General features: G+C 37.2%; 1 protein-coding gene across 2 annotated transcripts in view; it reads left to right on the top strand.

The window, feature by feature from the left end:
- The window catches only part of WDR75 (WD repeat domain 75), a 41,143-nt gene extending 19,033 nt beyond the window's left edge, over positions 1-22,110 (top strand). For both annotated transcript variants that reach the window (XM_030847724.2, XM_060302158.1), the window contains 15 exons: positions 502-621; positions 1,062-1,150; positions 3,797-3,955; positions 4,803-4,862; positions 4,955-5,070; positions 6,151-6,326; positions 7,353-7,510; positions 7,970-8,150; positions 8,953-9,047; positions 10,030-10,125; positions 10,729-10,898; positions 11,481-11,540; positions 14,333-14,482; positions 21,281-21,372; positions 21,766-22,110. In XM_030847724.2, coding sequence (XP_030703584.1) covers positions 502-621; positions 1,062-1,150; positions 3,797-3,955; positions 4,803-4,862; positions 4,955-5,070; positions 6,151-6,326; positions 7,353-7,510; positions 7,970-8,150; positions 8,953-9,047; positions 10,030-10,125; positions 10,729-10,898; positions 11,481-11,540; positions 14,333-14,482; positions 21,281-21,372; positions 21,766-21,970 — 1,927 coding nt within the window. In that variant the 3' untranslated portion in view covers positions 21,971-22,110. The remainder of the gene's footprint in view (positions 1-501; positions 622-1,061; positions 1,151-3,796; positions 3,956-4,802; positions 4,863-4,954; positions 5,071-6,150; positions 6,327-7,352; positions 7,511-7,969; positions 8,151-8,952; positions 9,048-10,029; positions 10,126-10,728; positions 10,899-11,480; positions 11,541-14,332; positions 14,483-21,280; positions 21,373-21,765) is intronic.
- Positions 22,111-23,012: the final 902 nt, after the last annotated feature.

Genomic DNA, 23,012 nt, shown 5'->3' with positions numbered 1-23,012 from the left:
CTAGTGCTAAGCATGAGTAGTCACTCTTCAAATTACACTGTCCCCTCTCGCCTTTTACCCTGCCAAGATAAACATTTGTTTTCCTTTGCAGTATAAGGATCCTGACATCTTTGGACACATTAACCAGTTGTCTCAGATATAATTTCTCAGGCTTGTCCATACTTCACGCTAAAAGCTTAGCTTTAACGAGAAATTGAAACAAACTTTGCCCAGGCAGAAAACTATAAAAAGAACTGTCTGTTCTCTGTTTCACTCTCAGTGGCCTCCATAGACAAGTTATGGTAGAATGTTATTCACATGCAGTTTATATTGTGTGTTAATAAATGTTTACAAAAAAAAATTCTTGATTCTTGGTCATGATTTTTCTTAAAAATCATGCATTTATGTTCAGTGAATTCTGAGAGCTCACCAGTTTGGGTTGATATGGGTGGGACCTCCATTTTGCCTAACTACATCACTTACCAAGCCTTTAATAATCAAGGGAAAATATTTTTCTTCTAGGTTTACTTTATCATCATCAAGAAATAAGAAACATGCTAAGAACAATTTTACATGTGTAGCATGTCACCCGAAGGAAGACTGCATAGCAACTGGTCACAGGGATGGCAAAATTCGTCTTTGGTCAGTTAACTCTTGAAGAGCTTGGCAATCATTTATTTATTTTAGAGTAGTCCTGCAGAAAAGGTATACCTGGGTGCAGGGAAAAGGATAGAACTGAAAAGCCACAGCTGATAATAGAGATGATGCTTTGCTGGCATCCTTCCTTTCTTTTACTACTGTACTCTTCATTGCATAGACTTACTATTTTAGGACTTCAACCCTTGTCCCTAGGAGTAAATCCATTTTGTCCTTAATCATTTAATTGAAGAGAACTTTTTGTCAGCCTTTAAGTAAAAAAGAGAGAGTAACAGTGAATATTGAACTAGTAGAATACTATGATGGCCTGTTGTTTGCAGAAGTGACTGGTTTAGAAATAGAAAGTACTTTTTGCACATTAAGACCAGTAAACTTGATAAACATATGCCTTTGGCCAAATTAAGAATTTTGGTTTTCTCCAATAGGAGGAATTTTGATGATGAAAAGAAATACACATACACATGTTTACATTGGCACCATGATTTGGTTATGGATTTGGCTTTTTCAGTGACAGGTAAGTACAAGTTTAAGACTTAAAATGAACTTTTAAAGTATGTGAACCAAGTGTTTTAATTCACTGTACTTAAAGTTTGAAAGATTTAGAATTGCATGGGCCAGATGAATTTTTTTAAGCACTTGTATATCACCCCTGTGTTTTGGGCTTTGCTCAGCACAATGCCATATGCTTAAGTTTTCAAAGCTCTTCAGAGTATCAAAGTGTACACCTATCAAAAAGTCTCTTGTTAATATAAACCTATTTAAATTATATTCCTTTTCTTTTTTTAATGTATGTGCACGTAGCTAAGTGCTTGTTGTCCATAAGTATAGCTACAGTTTATCAGGAGCAAATGACTCTGCTGATGCTTTATATCCATTATCTCATTTAATCCTTGACTCTGAAAACAGGCATCATTATTCTCATTTTACAGATGATGGAAGTGAAATTTGTAGTTGAGAACTAACTTGCCTAAGGTCACGTGTCTCGTAAGTGGGATTTGGACCTAGGTCTAATTCGAAAGTTTGTTTTTAACTGTAAGATGGCCACATTCACTATTTTAAGTTAATTCAGATCTTTGTTCCATTTAAGCTGCATGAGAGTGGCTATAATGCGTAAAAATACCTCCCTGGAAATAGGATGACCTTCAACAGAAATTTGGAGAAGTACATTTTTGTCTTTGGTTACCGTTAGCATCCCCACACGTATGTGGTGAAAATTATGTCAGTACATTTTGACTGGTCCTTAAGGGGGTGGGGGAGGGGAGGTGCTAGATGCTCCAGAAGTTTACGTGCCCAGAGAAAGTAGTGGTTCTTCTTCCTGTAGGTCTTCCCAGAGACTGGCAGGACAAGTCTTAGTACCATTTGCTCTAGATTCCTACAGGCTTACTTGGGTTTAACTCAGTGGAGCCTCAGGAAGCAGGAGGCATCTTCAGCCTACTTGTGCTTTTGATTTTGGGGATCAGTGATTGGTATATGGGGGTGGGACCCAACCTGACATACTTAGCGTAGTACAACAGGAGTACAGCTGTGACATGGGAACGAAGAACAGAAGAATGAAGAGGGTGTTAACCCTATGGATAAAAGACATCGGCTACTCTTATCTTCACCCTCCTCCCCACCAAAAATACAAATGAGTATGTTTGTGGCATTGTGTGTACATATGTCTGTAATGTTTCAGGCAGTGTTGTTATTCTCTCCTGACCTAAGGTGGTTTCTTCTGCCCTTCCTGATCAGTTTCTTTTTCTCTGCTGTGGCCCCTGCCCAAAGGCCAAGACCCGTTGATGTATATTGTCACTGGGACTTTTCTCTATTTTGTTGCCCTTACCTATCTTGTCTACCTCCTCTCACACTAGTTATTAGTCACAGCTTTCTGTGATGGCCTTACTTATTACCCTTAAGCCCTGGGACATTCAGGATTGGCCTTCTCAGGTGGGGTTTGGGGAAGAAGGAATAATTAGATTAGTTGGCACTCAAAAAAGAATACCAAGTGCCTCTATTGTGAGCCATGGCTTTCATATAGGAAGTACTGCAGATCATCTTGGCTATTAGAGAGTTGAATTCTTGATGTTATTTTTTAAATCATGTGAGTATTTGTGAGAAGTAATATAGTACATGGTTGTCAGTGAATGTATAGGTATGAGAGAGTTAATAGAAGAAAATTAGTTGTCTGTGTAAATGAACTACAAATTATAGGGTTTTTGAGAACTGTTTATAAGTTAAGGCAAATGTTAACAGTATAAACTGTTTTGGCTCTGCTTTGAGCGCAGTCTTGCTGTCTGTGAGCATCTAATTTATTGTTTACTTCTTTCTGATTCTTAAGCCTTTCTTATTTCAGTGCTCTAGGACCTCAAGTTAATGTTGGATAAAAGTGGTATTGGTGTTCCCAACACAGGGGTAAAGTTTTCAGTGTTTTACCACTAAAATATTTGCTATAGATTATCTGTAAGTATTCTTGATGAAATTTTAAAGGTCTCATCAATTCCTAGGTTACTGAGAGTTTTTATCATGGGTCTAGAATTCTATCTTTTACTTTTTCTGCATCTGTTAAGATACTGATGATCTATTTCCCTTTTTTCTGTAAGTAGAGTTCATTACATTGGTTTATTTTTCAAATGTTAAAATAACCTCACATGCTTAGAATAAATTTTACCCTGCAGTGATGTCTTATCTTTTTAATATATCATTGGATTCAGCTTGCTGATACTTCATTTGGTAGTTTTCATCTGTTATGAAATTGGCTTGTAGTTTTCTTAATGATGTGCTAGTTTTGGTGCAGAATTATGCTGGTCTTCAAAACAAATTGGGAAGTGTTCTTTCTTTTTTGTTACCTGGAAGAGTGTAAAACTGGTTTATTTCTTAAATGTTTGGAAAAGTGAAGCCAGCTGGGCCTGGAGGATGTTTGTTTCATCCAGTTTTTCTAGTTATTGGCAGAAGAATTTGTCAGCAACAAAGTAGTCACATGTTACTGGAAAGGAAAAATCCCTGAACCAGTGATCTTTAAATCTTTTGTCTTGCAAGTGTATTAAAAGATATAAAGACACTTGTTTGCGTGTTTTTTTAAATAGTTTATTTCTCTAACATAGGAAAAATCAAAACATCGATTATATCTTCCTGTTTTTTCCCCCAAACACTGTCCTTTTCATTTCTTTGGGTGGATGAGAAGGCAGCAGTCTGCTGAGTGGTGGCCGTGAGTCTGTCCTCGTAGAGTGGCGAGAGGCAGCAGAGAAGAATAAGGAGTTCCTCCCCCGTTTAGGAGCTACTATTGAACATATCTCAGTGTCTCCAGCAGGGGATCTCTTCTGTACTTCGCACTCCGATAACAGTAAGTCTCAGTTTGTTGTCATGAGGAAATACAGTTTGTGTAATGTCATAAATTAGGTAGCATCTGTAGGAGATGGAAAATAAGAGACCTCAAACTAAGAGTAGCATAGGATTTAACGAGCATTTTTTTCTCTTCCATTTCTCCTCTTTCCTCCACCCCTCTTGCCCCAAGATGCCACCTGAATACAACATTTCCAGAGTTGTTTTTATGAAAGTGTAGGGCTAAATGTATTTGGTTATTGTTTTGCCACTTATATTTAAAAATCTTTTCATGTGGAATGATTGGGGGAATAAAGGAGGTTTTCATAATGTAATGGCATTCTCGAAAGAATGCTCTGAGGTTTTCCTTTGGTACAGCCATCGTCTCAGCGTGGGAGTCCTGTGGATTCTGACAGAAATGGAGCAGTCTTCTGATTCCTCCCCAGCATTTGGTCATCCTGTTACACCTCAGCTTGGATGTAAATCCCTTGCCCATTGCCTCCTTTCCCTTCAAAAGAGAGCATAACTGAGCAATCCATTAGTGCAGTGACTCATTTCAAAGTAAACAACCGTCTCTTTTGGGGCATATAAGTTTCTGAATTAACACTTCTAATGTATTCATAGTCACAGTAGAAAACTTAGAGACTCCAACAGAAAAAGCCCTCATCCCCAGCCCTAGTTTTTCTGTTAAATCACAAAATATATTCCTAATTTTCCAGTAACACTCCAAGAAATTGAACGTACTCAATTGTTTTGTATTCTGGTATATTTCAGAATGATATAAATTCACTTTTTTTTTTTTAAACCTTGAAGGTTTGACCTATTTATGTTTAGATGTTTGTTTATTTATTTATTTATTTTACCCACAGAGATGATAATCATTCACCGAAACCTTGAGGCGTCCGCAGTAATTCAAGGCCTAGTGAAAGGTATCGCAGACCTCAGTGGATGTGGAATTGTGTACATTTTCAAAAGTGAATATTTGTCTGATTTCAGCTATTGTTCATCACTTCTTTTGCAGACAGAAATATCTTTACCGGTTTGATGATTGACCCAAGAACTAAAGCTTTGGTTTTGAATGGGAAACCTGGCCACTTGCAGTTTTATTCTCTCCAAAGTGATAAACAGTTATATAATGTAAGATTTTTGATCTGTTAACTAGCCTTAAAACTAATGAAATATCTTTATAGCACCACTGGCATCAAGTAACTTATTGTATAGCTTCTAAAACAAGATCCTGTGCCTATGTTATTTGAACATAGTATTATCAATTGTTTATAGCATGATTCTAATGAGGCCACAGTTGCAGATGAAGTCTGCACGTAAGCCAGTTGGCACTGTTGTGTGCGCTCTGTTTTATTCTAAGACTACACTCTAAATTAACTGTCGCACACATCTGTGCCTTTGAGTCATAAGGATAGGCAATGAGAATATGGATTAACAATACAGACCTGTCTCTGCTTTGTGGTGAAACAGTATCATATGTACATGCTGAAGATAAAATCTTCAGTGTAGATTAAAGAGGAACACTTCCCATAATCCTGGTAAATGCAATCCAGAATTTCCACTTTTTCTTTAGTGCCCCACAGTACCCTTTACAGATTTCTATCACAGCCACTGTAACACTTTATCTCTTTCTCTCCAACACCTTTAAACCTCTCAAAGAAAGGAAACTTATTGATCTTTGTACATTTCTAGTGCAGTGCCTGGAAATAGTAGCACTTAGTACATTTTTAGTAAATAGATGAGGAAACAATAAAAGAAACAATTATAAAGAAAATGCTGGCCTATTTAAAATGTTGTGCTTTTTTCACTTCTTAAAAATTGTAGGTTTCATTTTTGCTCTCCTTGTTTCTAGTGATGTGGAATCTAGCCTTGAGATTTTATGTAAAGCTATTTGTTCTTAGAAACAAAAGAAAAGCATTACTGTAACCTAAAGTTCTGCTGTATCATATAAATGGAGCATAGTCGTTACTAAAATTTAAGGTCATTGAAGAATCATCACCACCAAATTGGTATTGTATAATATGCTCCATGTTTTCAATGGCAATTTTGATGTCTGTAAGTAATGATTAGTTCATTTTTCTCTTTACCTAAAAATCTGTTACTGTAGATTCCAGAAGGTATCTATGATGTGGTTAATTACCATTCCTTGAATGCTTTAACATGTATGTATTTACATTAATAAGAATTTTGGATTTTTTTTTAACCCATCAGTTAGATATTATACAGCAAGAATATATCAATGATTATGGTCTGATCCAAATTGAGCTAACAAAGGCTGCATTTGGCTGCTATGGTAATTGGCTTGCAACGGTGGAACAACGTCAAGAAAAGGAAACTGAGCTTGAATTGCAAATGAAACTGTGGACATATAATAAGAAAACACAAGGGTAATACTACCTATATAGACATTAATTTCAGAGCAGAAAATTATTTGACTTTCTAGTTTCAATTGTTGGTCTTTACGATGTTTCATTTTGTTAAATTTATATTAAGAGAAATGAAGGAGGTGTTATTCCTCTAATACAGCCTTTATGCTTTCTGCTCTGAGAAAGCATTGGTGTCCTCCAAATTATGAGTCACCTCATTGCATAAATAAGGAAACATGGAGAAGTAATACCCCCAAGAACACATACCTACTTCCAGGCAAATCCAGGATTAGAATGCAAAGGTCTTAGTTCCTTAGCTCTTTTGTGTTATATTACCTTCTTTGGGAAAATGGCAGTGGTAGGTGGTAGAGGTGTGGTGTGGTGTAGTCTTGATTAGATAAGGAGCCCACTAGTTTCTCATACGATGGCTGTAATAGCAATTTATCAAGTCCTTGCTTGTCAAGAACTGGGCTTAGTGCTTTTGTGCCCATTGTCTTGTGAATCTTCACAAGATAATCTTTCATTCACGGCAGTGTTCTGTCAAGCCAGAAACAAGCTTTGAGAGGTAGTTTGGATGACTTTAAATATTAAGTATTGACCAGGGTAGTGAAATAGGTAATGTTCTTTCTGTACCGTCTTGCCACAAATAAGGGCTTTCATGGCCATTTCCTTTTTTGCTTATTTTCAAAAGAGTGAGGTATCTGTGTTCTACACAATTTCCCTGCAGTTTAGTATAGTAGCCTTTCAAGTATCATTTTTTGATGACCCCTGTTTTATACTCATTCTGTACCAGTAAGCTGACACTATTTATAATCATCTCTGTTATGTACGTTACACGAGGCCAGAGGTAATGTGTTAGAACTCTTTGCATCCTGTGGCCATTAGTGACAGAACACTCAATTGTTTGTCATGCTAGGTGATAATATATCAGTTGCTCATTCTTAAAGATGCTATTGTAAAATGTGCAATATGTAAGGAATTCTTAATACTCATGATAGTGTATCATATTGCCCTGGTACAAAAATAAATTGGTTTCCTTCCTACTAGGTTTGTTCTCAATACAAAGGTTAACATGCCACATGAAGACCACATCACAGCTCTCTGTTTCTGTAATGCAGAAAAATCTGAAAACCCCACCTTGGTTACAACAAGTAAAGATGGTCACTTCAAAGTGTGGATATTAACAGATGATTCTGATATATACAGTAAGTTACTTAAATATAATATGTCTGTATGTAGTGCACGGTTTTAAGAATTGATATATTTATCTTATGCATTGTATCCATTCTGGGAGGACATTTTCTACTTTGTTTAATTCTATAGGATATTGCCCAATTTCAAAAGATTTTAGAGATTACATTTTTACATGCCTTTTCTCCCAACTCTTTACTTATTTTATGACATTCTTGATTAATCGTGTACTAGTTATTCCAGTGTGTGAGGGTACAGTAAAAAGGGCTTTTGCAGTAGTCCCTTTACTGTTCCACTAGAGGAAGGTCAAGGTCTCTTGGAAGGGACGCAAATTTCAAATCAGTCAATGATTTGTAACTAAAATTTTGGAGAGGAGGTTTTTTGTTGTGTTTGTTTCTTAATCCATATTTCTTATAAATTCCGTAAAATATTATCTAGCATTTGTAGTATTTCTATGGTCTGTATTTTCACAGAAAAAGCTGTTGGCTGGACCTGTGATTTTGTGGGTAGTTATCACAAATACCAAGCAACTAACTGCTGTTTCTCCGAAGATGGCTCTTTACTAGCAGTTAGTTTTGAGGAAATAGTTACAATATGGGATTCGGAGACATGGGAACTTAAATGTACATTTTGTCAACGAGCTGGGAAAATAAGGTAGGTAAATAATTGGGGGAGTATGAAGTACTGGGTTTCTTTTTTTTTTAAATTCAAACACGTCTTTCTACATAGACTTTAGTAATTAATTTATGCATTCTCCAGAGGTATCCTGTGGGTCAGTGGTGCCAGCAGCTAACCAAAATGCTGGGAAGCTAAAAAATACTGGGTTTATGAACCATGTGCATTAGTTTTCATGGTTGTACTACACGATAATAGAAGATATATATAAGCCTCAGTAGATCCAAACAATGTTTATTTTCTCAGTATTTTCATAAAAGCGATGTTAGGCTCGAACTTCATTGTTTGTAATAATGGCAAGAGAATGTAACAGTAGTATCTTCCATTTTATTTCCGGTAACTTGGGCATTTGAGGACAGAATGGGAAATGGCTGTTTCTAATTCCCAACATGTCTAATTCTGAGTTTACTTTGTAAAACTTTCTTCAGAATTCATATTGCAGATTTTCCTCTTGAGACAAAGAAGCATAAAAAAGAGTTTTTGTTAAATAACTTGGTACGTTTCACATACATTTTCTCTATATGTGTCAATTATTGTACCGTACAGCATATTAGAGAAAAGAATTGGTCATCAAATCTGTTTTCCTAAAGAAACAAAATAGCTAAATAAACCTTTACTGTTGTGCTCCTTACCCTCTTCCCTGCAGAATAATTATGAACAAAAACATACATGTCTATCTAAAACTTTGCATTGCACAAAGCTAGTACTGTGCAGGAAGTCTGCAGTCCTTTGTAACTACGTGTGCTAGAACTGACTTGTTAACTTCCTTGTTTTAATCTAGGCACCTTTGCTTTGGGAGATTGACTTGTTCCAAGTACCTTCTTGGTGCCACTGAAAATGGCATTCTGTGCTGTTGGAATCTGCTCAGTTGTGCATGTAAGATATTCTTTGCTATAAAGTGATGACAAAGCACACAGGAAGTGGACATTAACTAATCTTTGGCATTTTAGGACTTCTGGATGATATCTTCATATCTTTACCCAGAGAATATATAATTTTTTACGTGGTACATTGTACCACCAAACTTTGGAGTGCTATGCCTGTAATAATAGACTTTGATTACAGTTGACCCTTGGGCAATGCGGGCGTTAGGGTTGCCGACCCTCTGCGCGGTCAAAAATTCACTTATAACTTAGAGAGTCAGCCCTCTGTGGAGTCAGCCAACCTTGGATTGAGCAGTTACTGGTAGTACTTACTATTTTAAAATCCACATGTATGTGGACCCTCACAGTTCAAATCCATGTTATTCAAGGGTCAACTGTATTTATAAGCTGCCTAATTGTCATCAAATCATCTTCCATTATCCTCACCTTTTTCCACTGTCTTCAGTGTATGACTTTGTTGCCCTCCATATTATCCATCCTCATAACAATTTGAGGAAAGTTTCTGATAGTTCATAATGCATATTAACCTGCAGTATTCCTGACAGCATTAAATTTGAATGTAGCCTATCACAATCCTCCTAACAAATGTGAACTTTGTGGCATTTTACTCATTCGAGTATATGTTTGGAAGACATTGTGGTTACTTTGTAATAATGTGTGTGATAACATTTTTTTAAATATTCTCTACAGTGATTCTGGTTAACATTTTGCCCACATTTAGCAGTAGTGGGAAAGCACCAGACAGAAGTTGCACTGCTTTAACTGTTTTTCTGCTTCTTGCCCCTCGTTTTAGTGCAGACTTCCACAGATTATGTCAGTGTGTTCTCCATGTATTATCTGGAATGGTAAAATCCCTCTTCCTAAAAATAATAGAATTGATCGTCCCAATAAATATTGAGTACCTAGTTTAAATAACAAGCTTAAGAAAGCTTTTGGTAAATCTCTTCTTAGAAGTGAATCACTTTTTTCCCCAGTGGAGTGGAGTGCAAAATTAAATGTGAGAGTTATGGAACCTGATCCCAATTCAGAGAACATTGCTGCAGTCTCTCAGTCTTCCATGGGTTCAGACTGTAAGTACAGACCATTCTTTGACCGAAGAAGTCTATTACCTAGATTTTCTTTTTAACACCTTTAATATAATTTGATTTAAACTTACCTTCAAATCAGATGTCCATTTGAAGCCATTTGCCTGACCATTGCCCTTCCTTTCGAGTTCCAGCTCCAGCACATCCCTCATTTTTCAACATGTCATTTGCTACTCAGCCTTCAAAATCCAAGAGACATTTTGCCTCTTTGAAGCATTCCTAAATCCCCCAAGGAGCTTTTATCATTCCTCTATGATCTTGAAGCTCTTTATACAGATCTCTGTTCTAGTGCTTAAGACAAAATACTGCCATAGTATTTTGGTGTCTGTTTTCTGCAGTTGACCCTGCTCTCAGAAACAGAAATTTTTGTTTCTGTTTTTCATCTTCAAAGCCCTCATTCCTAATCGGCTTGGCACATAGTAAGCATCAAGTAGATATTTGTTGACTCAAAGCCTAAAATAATCATGACCTTATCAATTTATTCAATGGGGTAAGTCCCAGGATGAGTGTGATCTGCCAATCTGAGGCTGAAACTAACCTTTGCAGGCAAAATGTTGTTGTCTGTTTGGTTTTTTTTTTTTTCTCTAGTGTTTGTGTTTAGACCTAGCGAGCCAAGGCCATTGTATATTCAAAAAAATATCTCCAGAGAGGAAGTCCAGTGGGGAGTGTTTGTTCCACGAGATGTCCCTGAATCATTCACCTCAGAAGCCTACCAGTGGCTGAACAGATCGCAGTTTTACTTCCTAACAAAATCACAGGTAACCATCCACCTCAGAAAAGGCGGTCATCTCTTATGTGTGATTTTCAGTTGCTTTACTATTTGAGAGTAATAGCCCAGGGCAAGTGGAATAGTTTTATTAAAGGATTACTCCTTCTCTCCCCTCCCACTCCCCTGCCAAATCGTCTTATGTGCTCTGTACAGTCATATTACTGGTGGGAGTATATTAGCCCACACCTTTGGGGCTAAGTATTGCTTGCATTCATTCACTCCGTGACACCAAAAAAGAGATGACCTAGAAGATAACTAGAATACTTTAAATTGTATTTATTAGAATGGCTCTTGTTTAATTTTAGTATTTGATTTACCATAAAGAAATCAGTGGCTTAAGTTTGACCCATCAGTTGAATTTTATTTCATTACCAATTCTTAAAAATGATCTTTGAGGACAATCTTACAACTGTCACAGGAGTTATTAAATACGTTTTCAATCTTGTATTACTTTTCTGTGAGCAGATATATTTATATCAAGAAGAAAAGTCAACATCGTTTTCTAACTTTACCATTTAGATTTGCACTCTACAATTTATATTTTGCATCATTCATTGACCTCTCTTTTCAGAGTTTATTGACATTCAGTACACAGTCTCCAGAAGAGAAACTCACACCAACAAGCAAACAGGTATATGTTCTAGTCACTCGTGGTGCAGATCATGCACATTGCCTCCCTGCAAAGATAATCTTTTAGAACTCAGCTATGAGAAAAATGTTTTACCTGCCCTAAAGTGGAATTAAAATTACATACTTAGAAACTACTTGCTTTGTTTGATGTGATAGTGCTCTTTGAAAATGTAGTCTCAATTTGTAACAGCAGTAATATATGCTTGTGATTTAAAGAATCAAATAGTTCTACAAGACTTCTTGGGGAAAACTTGAACATCACCACCACTGCCGTTACCCACAAAGATACTCTCAACTCTTTGAGTTGAAGTTTTTATTTACCTCCATATCTCTAAGAAACATGTTTATATTGCTAATTCCGGATTTTTTAGATCTAGGTATTATTTGTTAACTCTGATCTATTGAAGTTTCTTTCACACCACTCCCGCCATATACATAACATACCCCCATATGTTTTCTGTCGCCTAATTTTTCCAGTATAGATAAATTGGTCAGGTCACTGTTCATCCTTAAACATGTAAACACAATTCATAGCTGAGCCACATAGTAATAAACAGGTTGTTTTTCCTTTTGTGACCAACTTCTTTTCTCTGGAGTTAATGATTGCCTTCTTTTTTCATTTGCTCAGTTTCCTATTTACTTCTCACCTAATTTACCCCTAACCTCTACCCTGTAAGTCCTCTCTCATTATTTTCAGACATATTAGGTATTCTTTCGAGTCTTGAAGAAATATTTTCAAGAGCCTCTGACCTTCTTTCCGAACTGATTGCCCTGTAAACCTGCTGCACAGTAATCATCTTAGGATCTACATTTGCTACCATTCTGGGGGTTTATTCACATCTACTGTAATAGATCCTGTAGTTTTTCTCCTTCTTTGGTCACTCCCTTGCTTTGGTAAAGCACATCCTATTGGTGCATGGGAAGTAAATTTAAGACATTGCATGTTTGGACATGCTTTTATTCTCTCCCATTGGATTGGTTGGTTGCGTAGAGTTCTAGGTTGAAAATCATTTTGTCTTAGAACTTTGAAGATACTGTCTTATACTTTATCTGTATCCTGACTTGTTTATTTTTCTCTGAAAATTCATTGAATTCGTTTAACATTTTTTTGTTGATCATTACTGTATGTTCTAGACATTTGGGATATATCAGTGAGCAAAAGAGTCAGGTCTCTAAACTAGTGGTGTTTATAGTCTAACAGGAAGATAATAACATCAAGTAAGTAAAATATATAGTATTTTAGAAGGCAATAAGAATTATGGGAGGAGGAATGGTGGGAAAGGGAATGTGGAGTGCAGTTTGCCTTTTTAAATAAAGCAGTCAAAACAGGCTTTAATGAAAAGACTTTGACTTTTCCTCTGAGTTAAATGTAGAGCCCCCTTCGAGGGTTTTAATCAAAAAACTGTCTAAGGAGAAGAATTAATTCTTTGCCTTCATTTTCTCTAGAACTGCTAGTTTTTACTGCTGGACCTTCTAGAATGGTGCTCTCTAATATTCTTATTTTTTCTCTTGTTTTCTTCCTGTTGTCTGAGAGGTTTCCTCCTCTTTTCATCTGATCCTCTATTATTTTTTCTCTCTCTTAACATGGTTCATTTCCATTAGGTTTTTATTTCCAATCTGTTTTGGAGATTTTCATCAAAGTCTCATGACTCTTGGCTATCTGCTCTTATTTAAAAGTGAGCAAAATCACCATTTGGAGTTTTTCTACCTAGGTGGAACTTGACCTCTGGCCTCCACTATCTGCCTGAGCTATTATGAGAAAATCTCCAAAAGTCATTATTTTTAGGACTTTTTCTCTTAGATTGGTCAAATTGTCCAGATAAAATTCTTCCAAATTCTTGCCTAAAAGATGTCAACCTGGCTGCCAGTGTTCTGAGAAGCACCCTCTATGTAACACAACTGCCTTCAACTGTGAGGGCACCTCCGCCCCGCCACACACCAAGCCATCCTTTCTAAAGACACACTTTATTTCGCTCTTCAAGGAACATACTGCCAGCCCTCTGCTGGGGCTGAGGAGGAGATCTGGAAACCTGAATGCTCTCTAAATAGACCTTCAACCAGGCTAACTGGTTTCTTTCTTTTTTTTTTTTAGCCTTTTACAGAGGAGGTACTGTTACTATTAGTACCAATTCTTGAGTGTTTGCGGGATTCTGCAGTATAAATGGGGATGCTTTTAGCTTTCTTCACCACCAGCTTAGAATCCTGCTTTCTCAGGTCTACTAAGTTAGCTACCACCATTCAAACTACTTTTCACTTTCCACATCACACAGTGTCTTTAGTACTGTGGATTTATGCTCTTTTGAAAACCTGTTTGCTGCCATTTTTGTAGGACTGGGGGCCTAAGTAGTGGTGGATGCACATTTTGTTCTGTCATCGAAGTGTCTGCTGTTAGCTTTTCACCTAGTAAATTGGCTGCTCTCAGTTGCTTTACCTGTGAAATGAAACAATCATACTAGATAATTTCTATAGTTCCTTCCATCGGACATGTTATGACTGTGATACTTCTTTTTTGTGTGTGTGTGGTACGCGGGCCTCTCACTGTTGTGGCCTCTCCCGTTGCGGAGCACAGGCTCTGGACGTGCCGGCTCAGCGGCCATGGCTCACGGGCGCAGCCACTCCGTGACATGTGGGATCTTCCCAGACCGGGGAATGAACCCATGTCCCCTGCATCGTCAGGCGGACTCTCAACCACTGCGCCACCAGGGAAGCCCTGTGATAACTTCTTATCGCCTCAAAGGCAGTTCCTCTTCTTTAGTGAAGTAATTTATTTCCCTTTGTCTTAAATCCTTACAGCTATTAGCAGAAGAAACTCTTCCAACAACCCCATTTTATTTCATATTGGGAAAGCACAGGCAGCAACAGCAGGATGACAAGTTAAATGAAGCTTTGGAGAATGAACTGGTACAACTACCCTTAACAGAAAACATACCTGCAATTAGTGAGGTAAGTAATTATTAATTACTTATTAGTGTGAAACATAAGTTTATTATAATATTAATAGTGTAAATTAATTGCTTATACCAATATGAAATGGGTTATATGCAATAAAGTTCCTTAAGTTAGAGTTTATTTATACAGTCAATCTGTAACAACTAATTTTTAAATAATCATTTATACACTGTACAATTTTTTTTTGAATTTTTGGATTTTATTTATTTTTTTATACAGCAGGTTCTTATTAGTTATCTATTTTATACATATTAGTGTATACATGTCAATCCCAATCTCCCAGTTAATCCCACCACCACCACCACCACCCTCTGCCACGTTCCCCCTTTGGTTTCCATACCTTTGTTCTCTACACCTGTGTCTCTATTTCTGCCCTGCAAACCAGTTCATCTGTAGCATTCCTCTAGGTTCCACATACATGTGTTAATATACGATATTTGTTTTTCTCTTTCTGACTTACTTCACTCTGTATGACAGTCTCTAGGTCCATCCACGTCTCTACAGATGATCCAATTTTGTTCCTTTTTATGGCTGAGTAATGTTCCATTGTATATTTGTACCACATCTTCTTTATCCATTCGTCTGTCGATGGGCATTTAGGTTACTTCCATGACCTGGCTTTAGTAAATAGTGCTGCAGTGCACATTGGGGTGCATGTGTCTTTTTGAATTATGGTTTTCTCTGGGTATATACCCAGTAGTGGGATTGCTGGGTTATACGGTAGTTCAATGTTTAGTTTTTGAAGGAACCTCCATGCTGTTCTCCATAGTGGCTGTATCAATTTACATTCCCACCAACAGTGCAAGAGGGTTCCGTTTTCTCCACACCCTCTCCAGCATTTATTGTCTGTAGATTTTCTTATGATGCCCATTCTAACTGGTGTGAGGTGATACCTCATTGTACTTTTGATTTGCATTTCTCTAATAATTAGTGATGTTGAGCAGCTTTTCATGTGTTTCTTGGCCATCTGTATGTCTTCTTTGGAGAAATGTTTATTTAGGTCTTCTGCCCATTTTTGCATTGGGTTGTTTGTTTTTTTAATATTGAGCTGCATGAGCTGTTTATATATTTTGGAGATTAATCCTTTGTCCATTGATTCGTTTGCAAATATTTTCTCCCATTCTGAGGGTTGTCTTTTTGTGTTGTTTGTAGTTTGCTTTGCAAAAGCTTGTAAGTTTCATTAGGTCCCATTTGTTTATTTTTGGTCTCATTTCCATTACTCTAGGAGGTGGATCAAAAAAAGGTCTTGCTGTGATTATGTCAAAGAGTGTTCTTCCTATGTTTTCCTCTAAGAGTTTTATAGTGTCTGGTCTTATATTTAGGTCTCTAATCTGTTTTGAGTTTATTTTTGTGTATGGTGTTAGGGAGTGTTCTAATTTCATTCTTTTACGTGTAGCTGTCCAGTTTTCCCAGCAACACTTATTGAAGAGGCTGTCTTTTCTCCATTGTATATCCTTGCCTCCTGTGTCATAGATTAGTTGACCATGGGTGCGTGGGTTTATCTCTGGGCTTTCTATCCTGTTCCATTGATCTATATTTCTGTTTTTGTGCCAGTACCATATTTTCTTGATTACTATAGCTTTGTAGTGTAGTCTGAAGTCAGGGAGTCTGATTCCTCCAGCTCCATTATTTTCCCTTAAGACTGCTTTGGCTATTTGGGGTCTTTTGTGTCTCCATACAAATTTTCATGTATTTTGTTCTAGTTCTGTAAAAAAAAGCCGTTGGTAATTTGATAGGGATTGCATTGAATCTGAAGATTGCTTTGGGTAGTATAGTCATTTTCACAATACTGATTCTTCCAATCCAAGAACATGGTATATCTCTCCATCTGTTTGTGTCATCTTTGATTTCTTTCATCAGTGTCTTATAGTTTTCTGAGTACAGGTCTTTTACCTCCTTAGGTAGCTTTATTCCTAAGTATTTTATTCTTTTCGTTGCAATGGTGAATGGGATTGTTTCCTTAATTTCTCTTTCTGATCTTTCGTTGTTGGTGTATAGGAATGCAAGAGATTTCTGTGCATTAATTTTGTATCCTGCAACTTTACTAGATTCATTGATTAGCTCTAGTAGTTTTCTGGTGTTATCTTTAGAATTCTCTATGTATAGTATCATGTCATCTACAGACAGTGACGGTTTTACTTCTTTTCCAGTTTTGATTCCTTTTATTTCTTTTTCTTCTCTGATTGCTGTGGCTAGGACTTCCAAAACTATGTTGAATAATAGTAGCAAGAGTGGACATCCTTGTCTTGTCCCTGATCTTAGAAGAAATGCTTTCAGTTTTTCACCCTTGAGAATGATGTTTGCTATGGGTTTGTCATATATGGCCTTTATTATGTTGAGGTAGGTTCCCTCTGTGCCCACTTTCTGGAGAGTGGAATTTTGTCAAAAGCTTTTTCTGCGTCAATTGAGATGATCATACGGTTTCTCTTCTTCAGTTTGTTAATATGGTATATCATATTGGTTGATTTGCATATATTGAAGAATCCTTGCATCCCTGGGATAAATCCCACTTGATCATGCTGTATGATCCTTTTAATGTGTTGTTGGATTCTGTTTGCTAGTATTTTGTTAAGGATTTTTGCATCTATATTCATCAGTGATATTGGTCTGTAATTTTCTTTTTTTGTAGTATCTTTGGTTTTGGTATTAGGGTGATGGTGGCCTCATAGAATGAATTTGAGAGTGTTCCTTCCTCTGCAATTTTTTGGAAGAGTTTGAGAAGGATGGGTGTTAGCTCCTCTCTAAATGTGTGATAGAATTCACCTGTGAAGTAATTTCATTACTTACCATTGGTCTGTTCATATTTTCTGTTTCTTCCTGATTCAGTCTTGGAAGGTTATACCTTTCTAAGAATTTGTCCATTTCTTCCAGGTTGTCCATTTTATTGGCATAGACTTGCTTGTAGTAGTCTCTTATGATGCTTTGTATTCCTGCAGCGTCTGTTGTAATTTCTCCTTTTTCATTTCTAATTTTATTGATTTGAGTCCTCTCCCTCTTTTACTTTTTCTTTTTTTTCCTTTTTTTTTTTTTTGGTCAGCTTTGCTTGTGGTTCAAGAGATTCTGCAGAGGACAGTCACTGTGGCCAGTGACAACAGTGATGCCATGTGTGTGTATGCGAGTATAAGCATCCCTCAGAACGTGAGCTGCCATACTTGACTCTATGTTGGAATCTCGCAAGGAGTTTTTAAAAATAAGGAAAATTTTTTTTTATGAAAAAGCCTTGGCTGCACTCTAGACCAATCAAATGAGAATCCCTGGAGTGGGACCCATGAATTGGTATTTTTAAAAACCTCTTTTTCTTGATGAGTCTGGCTAAAGGTTTATCAATTTTATCTTCTCAAAGAACCAGCTTTTAGTTTTATTGATCTCTGCTATTGTTTTCTTTGTTTCTATTTCATTTATTTCTGCTCTGATCTTTATTAGCTTCTACTAACTTTGGGTTTTGTTTGTTCTTCTTTCTCTAGTTCCTTTAGTTGTAAGGTTAGATTGTTTATTTGAGATGTTTCTTGAGGTAGGCTTGTATTGCTATAAACTTCCCTCTTAGAACTGCTTTTGCTGACACCCCATAGGTTTTGGTCTGTCATGTTTTCGTTGTCATTTGTCTCCAGGTATTTTTTAACTTCCTCTTTGATTTCTTCAGTGTTCTCTTGGTAACGTATTGTTTAGCCTCCATGTGTTTGCGTTTTTTACGTCTTTTTGCCTGTAATTGATTTCTAATCTCATAGCATTGTGGTCGGGAAAGACGCTTGATATGATTTCAGTTTTCTTAAATTTACTGGGGCTTGATTTGTGACCCAAGATGTAATCTATCCTGGAGAATGTTCCATGTGCACTTCAGAAGGTGTAATCTGCTGTTTTTGGATGGCTTGTCCTATAAATAACAAATCTCTCTGGTCTGTTGTGTCATTTAAATCTGTGTTTCCTTATTAATTTTCTGTCTGGATGATCTGTCCACTGGTGTAAGTGAGGTGTTACAATCCCCCACTATTATTGTGTTACTGTTGATTTCCTCTTTTATAGCCGTTAGCAGTTGCCTTCTGTATTGAGGTGCTCCTATGTTGGGTGCATATATAATTGTTATATCTTCTTCTTGGATTGATCCCTTGATCATTATGTTGTGTCCTTCTTTGTCTCTTGTAACATTCTTTATTTTAAAGTCTATTTTATCTGATATGAGTATTGCTACTCCAGCTTTCTTGTGATTTCCATTTACATGGAATATCATTTTCCAGCCCCTTCACTTTCAGTCTGTATGTGTCCCTAGGTCTGAAGTGGGTCTCTTGTAGACAGCATATATATGGGTCTTGTTTTTGTATCCATTCAGCAAGCCTGTGTCTTTTGGTCGGAGCATTTAATCCATTCACATTTAAGGTAATACCAATATGTATGTTCCTGTGACCATTTTCTTAATTGTTACAGGTTTGTTTCTGTAGGTCCTTTTCTCCCCTTGTGTTTCCCACTTAGAGAAGTTCCTTTAGCATTTGTTGTAGAGCTGGTTTGGTGGTGCTGAATTCTCTTAGCTTTTGCTTGTCTGTAAAACTTTTGATTTCTCCATCGAATCTGAATGAGATCCTTGCTGGGTAGAGTAATCTTGGTTGTAGGTTCTTCCCTTTCATCACTTTAAATATATCATGCCACTCCCTTCTGGCTTGTAGAGTTTCTGCTGAGGAATCAGCTGTTAGCTTTATGGGAGTTCCCTTGTATGTTATTTGTCATTTTTCCCTTGCTGCTTTCAATAATTTTTCTTTGTCTTTAATTTTTGTCAATTTGATTACTATGTGTCTTAGTATGTTTCTCCTTGGGTTTATCCTGCCTGGGACTCTCTGCACTTCCTGGACTTGGGTGGCTATTTCCTTTCCCATGTTAGGGAAGTTTACAACTATAATCTCTTCAAGTATTTTCTCGGGTCCTTTCTCTCTCTCTTCTCCTTCTGGGACCCCTATAATGCGAATGTTGTTGCATTTAATGTTGTCCCAGAGCTCTCTTAGGCTGTCTTCATTTCTTTTCATTCTTTCTTCTTTATTCTGTTCCCTGGTAGTGAATTCCACCATTCTGTCTTCCAGGTCACTTATCTGTTCTTCTGCCTCAGTTATTCTGCTGTTGATTCCTTCTAGTGTAGTTTTCATTTCAGTTATTGTATTGTTCATCTCTGTTTGTTTGTTCTTTAATTCTTCTAGGTGTTTGCTCTTTAGTTTTTCTAGGTCTTTGCTAAACATTTCTTGCATCTTCTCGATCTTTGCCTGTATTCTTTTTCTGAGGTCCTGGATCGTATTCACTATCATTAATTATATTCACTGTCATTATTCTGAATTCTTTTTCTGGAAGGTTGCCTATCTCCACTTCATTTAGTTTTTCTGGAGTTTTGTTCCTTCATCTGGTACAAAGTCCTGTGTCTTTTAATTTTGTCTGTCTTTCTATGAATGTGGTTTTTGTTTCACAGGCTGCAGAATTGTAGTTCTTCTGCTGTCTGCCGTCTGGTGGATGAGGCTATCTAAGAGGCTTGTGCAAGCTTCCTGCTGGGAGGGAATGATGGTGGGTGGAGCTGGGTGTTGCTGTGGTAGGCAGAGCTTGGTAAAACTTTAATTTGCTTGTTGGTTGTTTGGCCTGAGGCGACCCAGCACTGGAGCATACCGGGCTCTTTGGTGGGGCTAATGGCAGGCTCTGGGAGGGCTCACACCAAGGATTACTTCCCAGAACTTCTGCTGCCAGTGTCCTTGTCCCTATGGTGAGCCACAGCCACCCCCCACCTCTGTAGGAGACCCTCCAGCACTAGCAGATAGGCCTGGTTCAGTCTCCATTGGGTTAGGAGACTAACCACTGGTCCTTCCCCTGGGTCCTGATGCACACGACTTTGTGTGCCCTCCAAGAGTGGAGTCTCTGTTTCCCCCAGTTCTGTTGAAATTCTGCAATCAAATCCCACTAGCCTTCAAAGTCTGATTCTCTAGGAATTCCTCCTCCTGTTGCTGGACCCCCAGGTTGGGAAGCCTGACATGGGGCTCAGAACCTTTTCCAGTGGGTGGACTTCTGTGGTATAAGTGTTCTCCAGTTTGTAGTCATCCACCCAGCAGTTACTGGATTTGATTTTATTTTGATTGCGCCCTTCCTACCATCTCATTGCAGCTTCTCCTTTGTCTTTGGATGTGGGGTATCTTTTTTGGTGAGTTCCAGTGTCTCCCTGTCGATGACTGTTCAGCAGTTAGTTGTGATTCCGGTGTTCTCACAAGAGGGAGTGAGCACACATCTTTCTACTCCAGCACGTTGAACCAGTCTATATACTGTGCAACTTTAATTCCCGAATTAAATGGCCTAAAACTTACAATTTCTGATTATTGTAGCCTGACATGGGTTTATTTGCATAAAAGTAGGGAGTTCTTTTTTTAATCTATTTTTTTAATTATTAATTTTATTTATTTATCGGCTGCGTTTGGGTCTTTGTTGTTGCGTGCGTGCTTTCTCTAGTTGCGGCGAGCGGGGGCCACTCTTCGTTGCAGTGTGCAGGCTTCTCATTGAGGTGGCTTCTCTTGTTTCAGAGCACAGACTCTAGGTGCACGGGCTTCAGTAGTTGTGGTGCCTGGGTTTAGTTGCTCTGTGGCATGTGGGATCTTCCCAGACCAGGGCTCAAACCCATGTCCCCCTGCATTGGCAGGCAGATTCTTAACCACTGCACCACCAGGGAGCCCCAAAAGTAGGGAGTTCTTCGGTTTGGTTTTTCTGTGGGGAGAGCCTACTGTTGATGAAAGCCTTGGTATTTCATCTTTTTAAATGAAACCCTGTTTTTCTGTTTTACTGTAGCTTCTTCACACTCCAGCCCATGTACTGCCATCTGCTTCTTTCCTGTGCTCCATGTTTGTAAATTCATTGCTGCTGTCTAAGGAGACTAAGAGGTAAGGCAATTCATAAGATATGTTTAGATACTGTTTTGAGAAACAGGATGGTTTGTGTTATCCTTGATTAGAATATTCTTTCCCTGTGTTTCTCTTTATTTCAGCTTTGACCTATAGTTAAAGGATATAGGATTACTAAGTCAAATAAATAAAATTCATCGAAACTAAATATCAGAGATCTTTCGTGGTAATGTTTTAAGGGTTTCAAAATTTCATGTTTTATAAATTTACCTGTTGTTTTATAATAATCCATAATTTTTAAAGTGTATTCAGTAACAAGAATTTTCATTTATTTTGTTCATGATTGTGTTTTCATAGATACCTTAAATTGGAAAGTTATTGTTTAGAAATATTTTTTAATAGTAATTGTATTTTATTCTGTTATTGTTAAAGTGCTGAAGAAATTCCTGATGATGTCAGTATGGAAGAAGAAAAAGAAAGTGTTGATTCAGATGAAGAAAATAACTTCACTGAAGAGGTCCAGGATACAAATAACACAGATTTGGGAAAAGACATTATACATCAGTTGTCAAAATCTGAAGAAAAGGAACTGAGAAAATTTAGGAAAGTAGACTACAGCTGGATGACTGCTCTTTAAGCCTTGGAGAATAGGGAGAGGGTTTTACACTTTGTGTTTTTTTGTTTTGTGGGGTTTTTTTGTTTGTTTTTGTTGTATGTTGCTATTCCAGAATTCTATTTTAATGTTATTTGTTCATAAAATGTTAAATATTAACAGGCTCTACTTTTTAAATGACTGGTAATATTAAGCTATATTTGCATCATGTTTTAGTTGCTATATACATCATCTCTTTTCACTTACCAGCCCTATAGAGTAGCTAGATATTTTCTTCACAGGTGCTATAGCAGAGCTGGGACTTGAATTTTTACAGCATAAGTCCCCCTGTCTGCAATTCGGAGATAGATAGATACAAAAAGTCAAAAGGTTTTGTTGATGATGTTAAGTTCAAAATTCATTTGGTGGCCAAATATGACCTGAACTGATATGAGGTTCTCTGTAGTCTTGTTTAATCCCTCTTAGAGTATTTCTCTTCTCATAGAGAAATTTAGAGAAATGATTTGATTATGGTGGTATTTCACAGACCCCACTGAGGATTTTATATAATATGAGCTGCCTGAAATCTGAAAAACTCTACATTCACATCATCTGGTCACATATCTTTCGGGTAAGGTCTTGTCTACTATACTTGTAAATACAATTTTCATGACAGCCTTGGCAGATAAGAAGAGCTGGTATTACTCTGTCAGTGTTATGCCTGTTTATACTGAGTCAAATAACAACTACTTTTTAAGCACAGTCCCATTGCTAGTAGAAAAGAATGCAAGACTCCTGTATTACCTTAAAGTAGTGAAATTTCTACATTTTAACCACTTAGCATTTAGAGTTTTCCAGTTCCATGATACACTTCCATAAAATTTATATTTAAAAAGTTAATGCAAAAACAAGTGTACACATCACAAAAGCACATCTCAGGGAATGTTCACAAAATTGCTGTAAGTGGCTTTTTAAGTATGTCTGAGTCAGTATCCAAGTAAGATCTATACATTTCATTTAAATAGCTAGATTGAGATATAGATAACTCACAGACTATGCAGTTCACCCATTTAAAGTATACAGGTCA

Source organism: Globicephala melas, chromosome 7, assembly GCF_963455315.2.
Source record: "Globicephala melas chromosome 7, mGloMel1.2, whole genome shotgun sequence".
NCBI classification, from domain to species: Eukaryota; Metazoa; Chordata; class Mammalia; order Artiodactyla; family Delphinidae; genus Globicephala; species Globicephala melas.
Note: the sequence above shows the minus strand (reverse complement) of the source record. Positions and strands in the feature narration are given on the sequence as shown.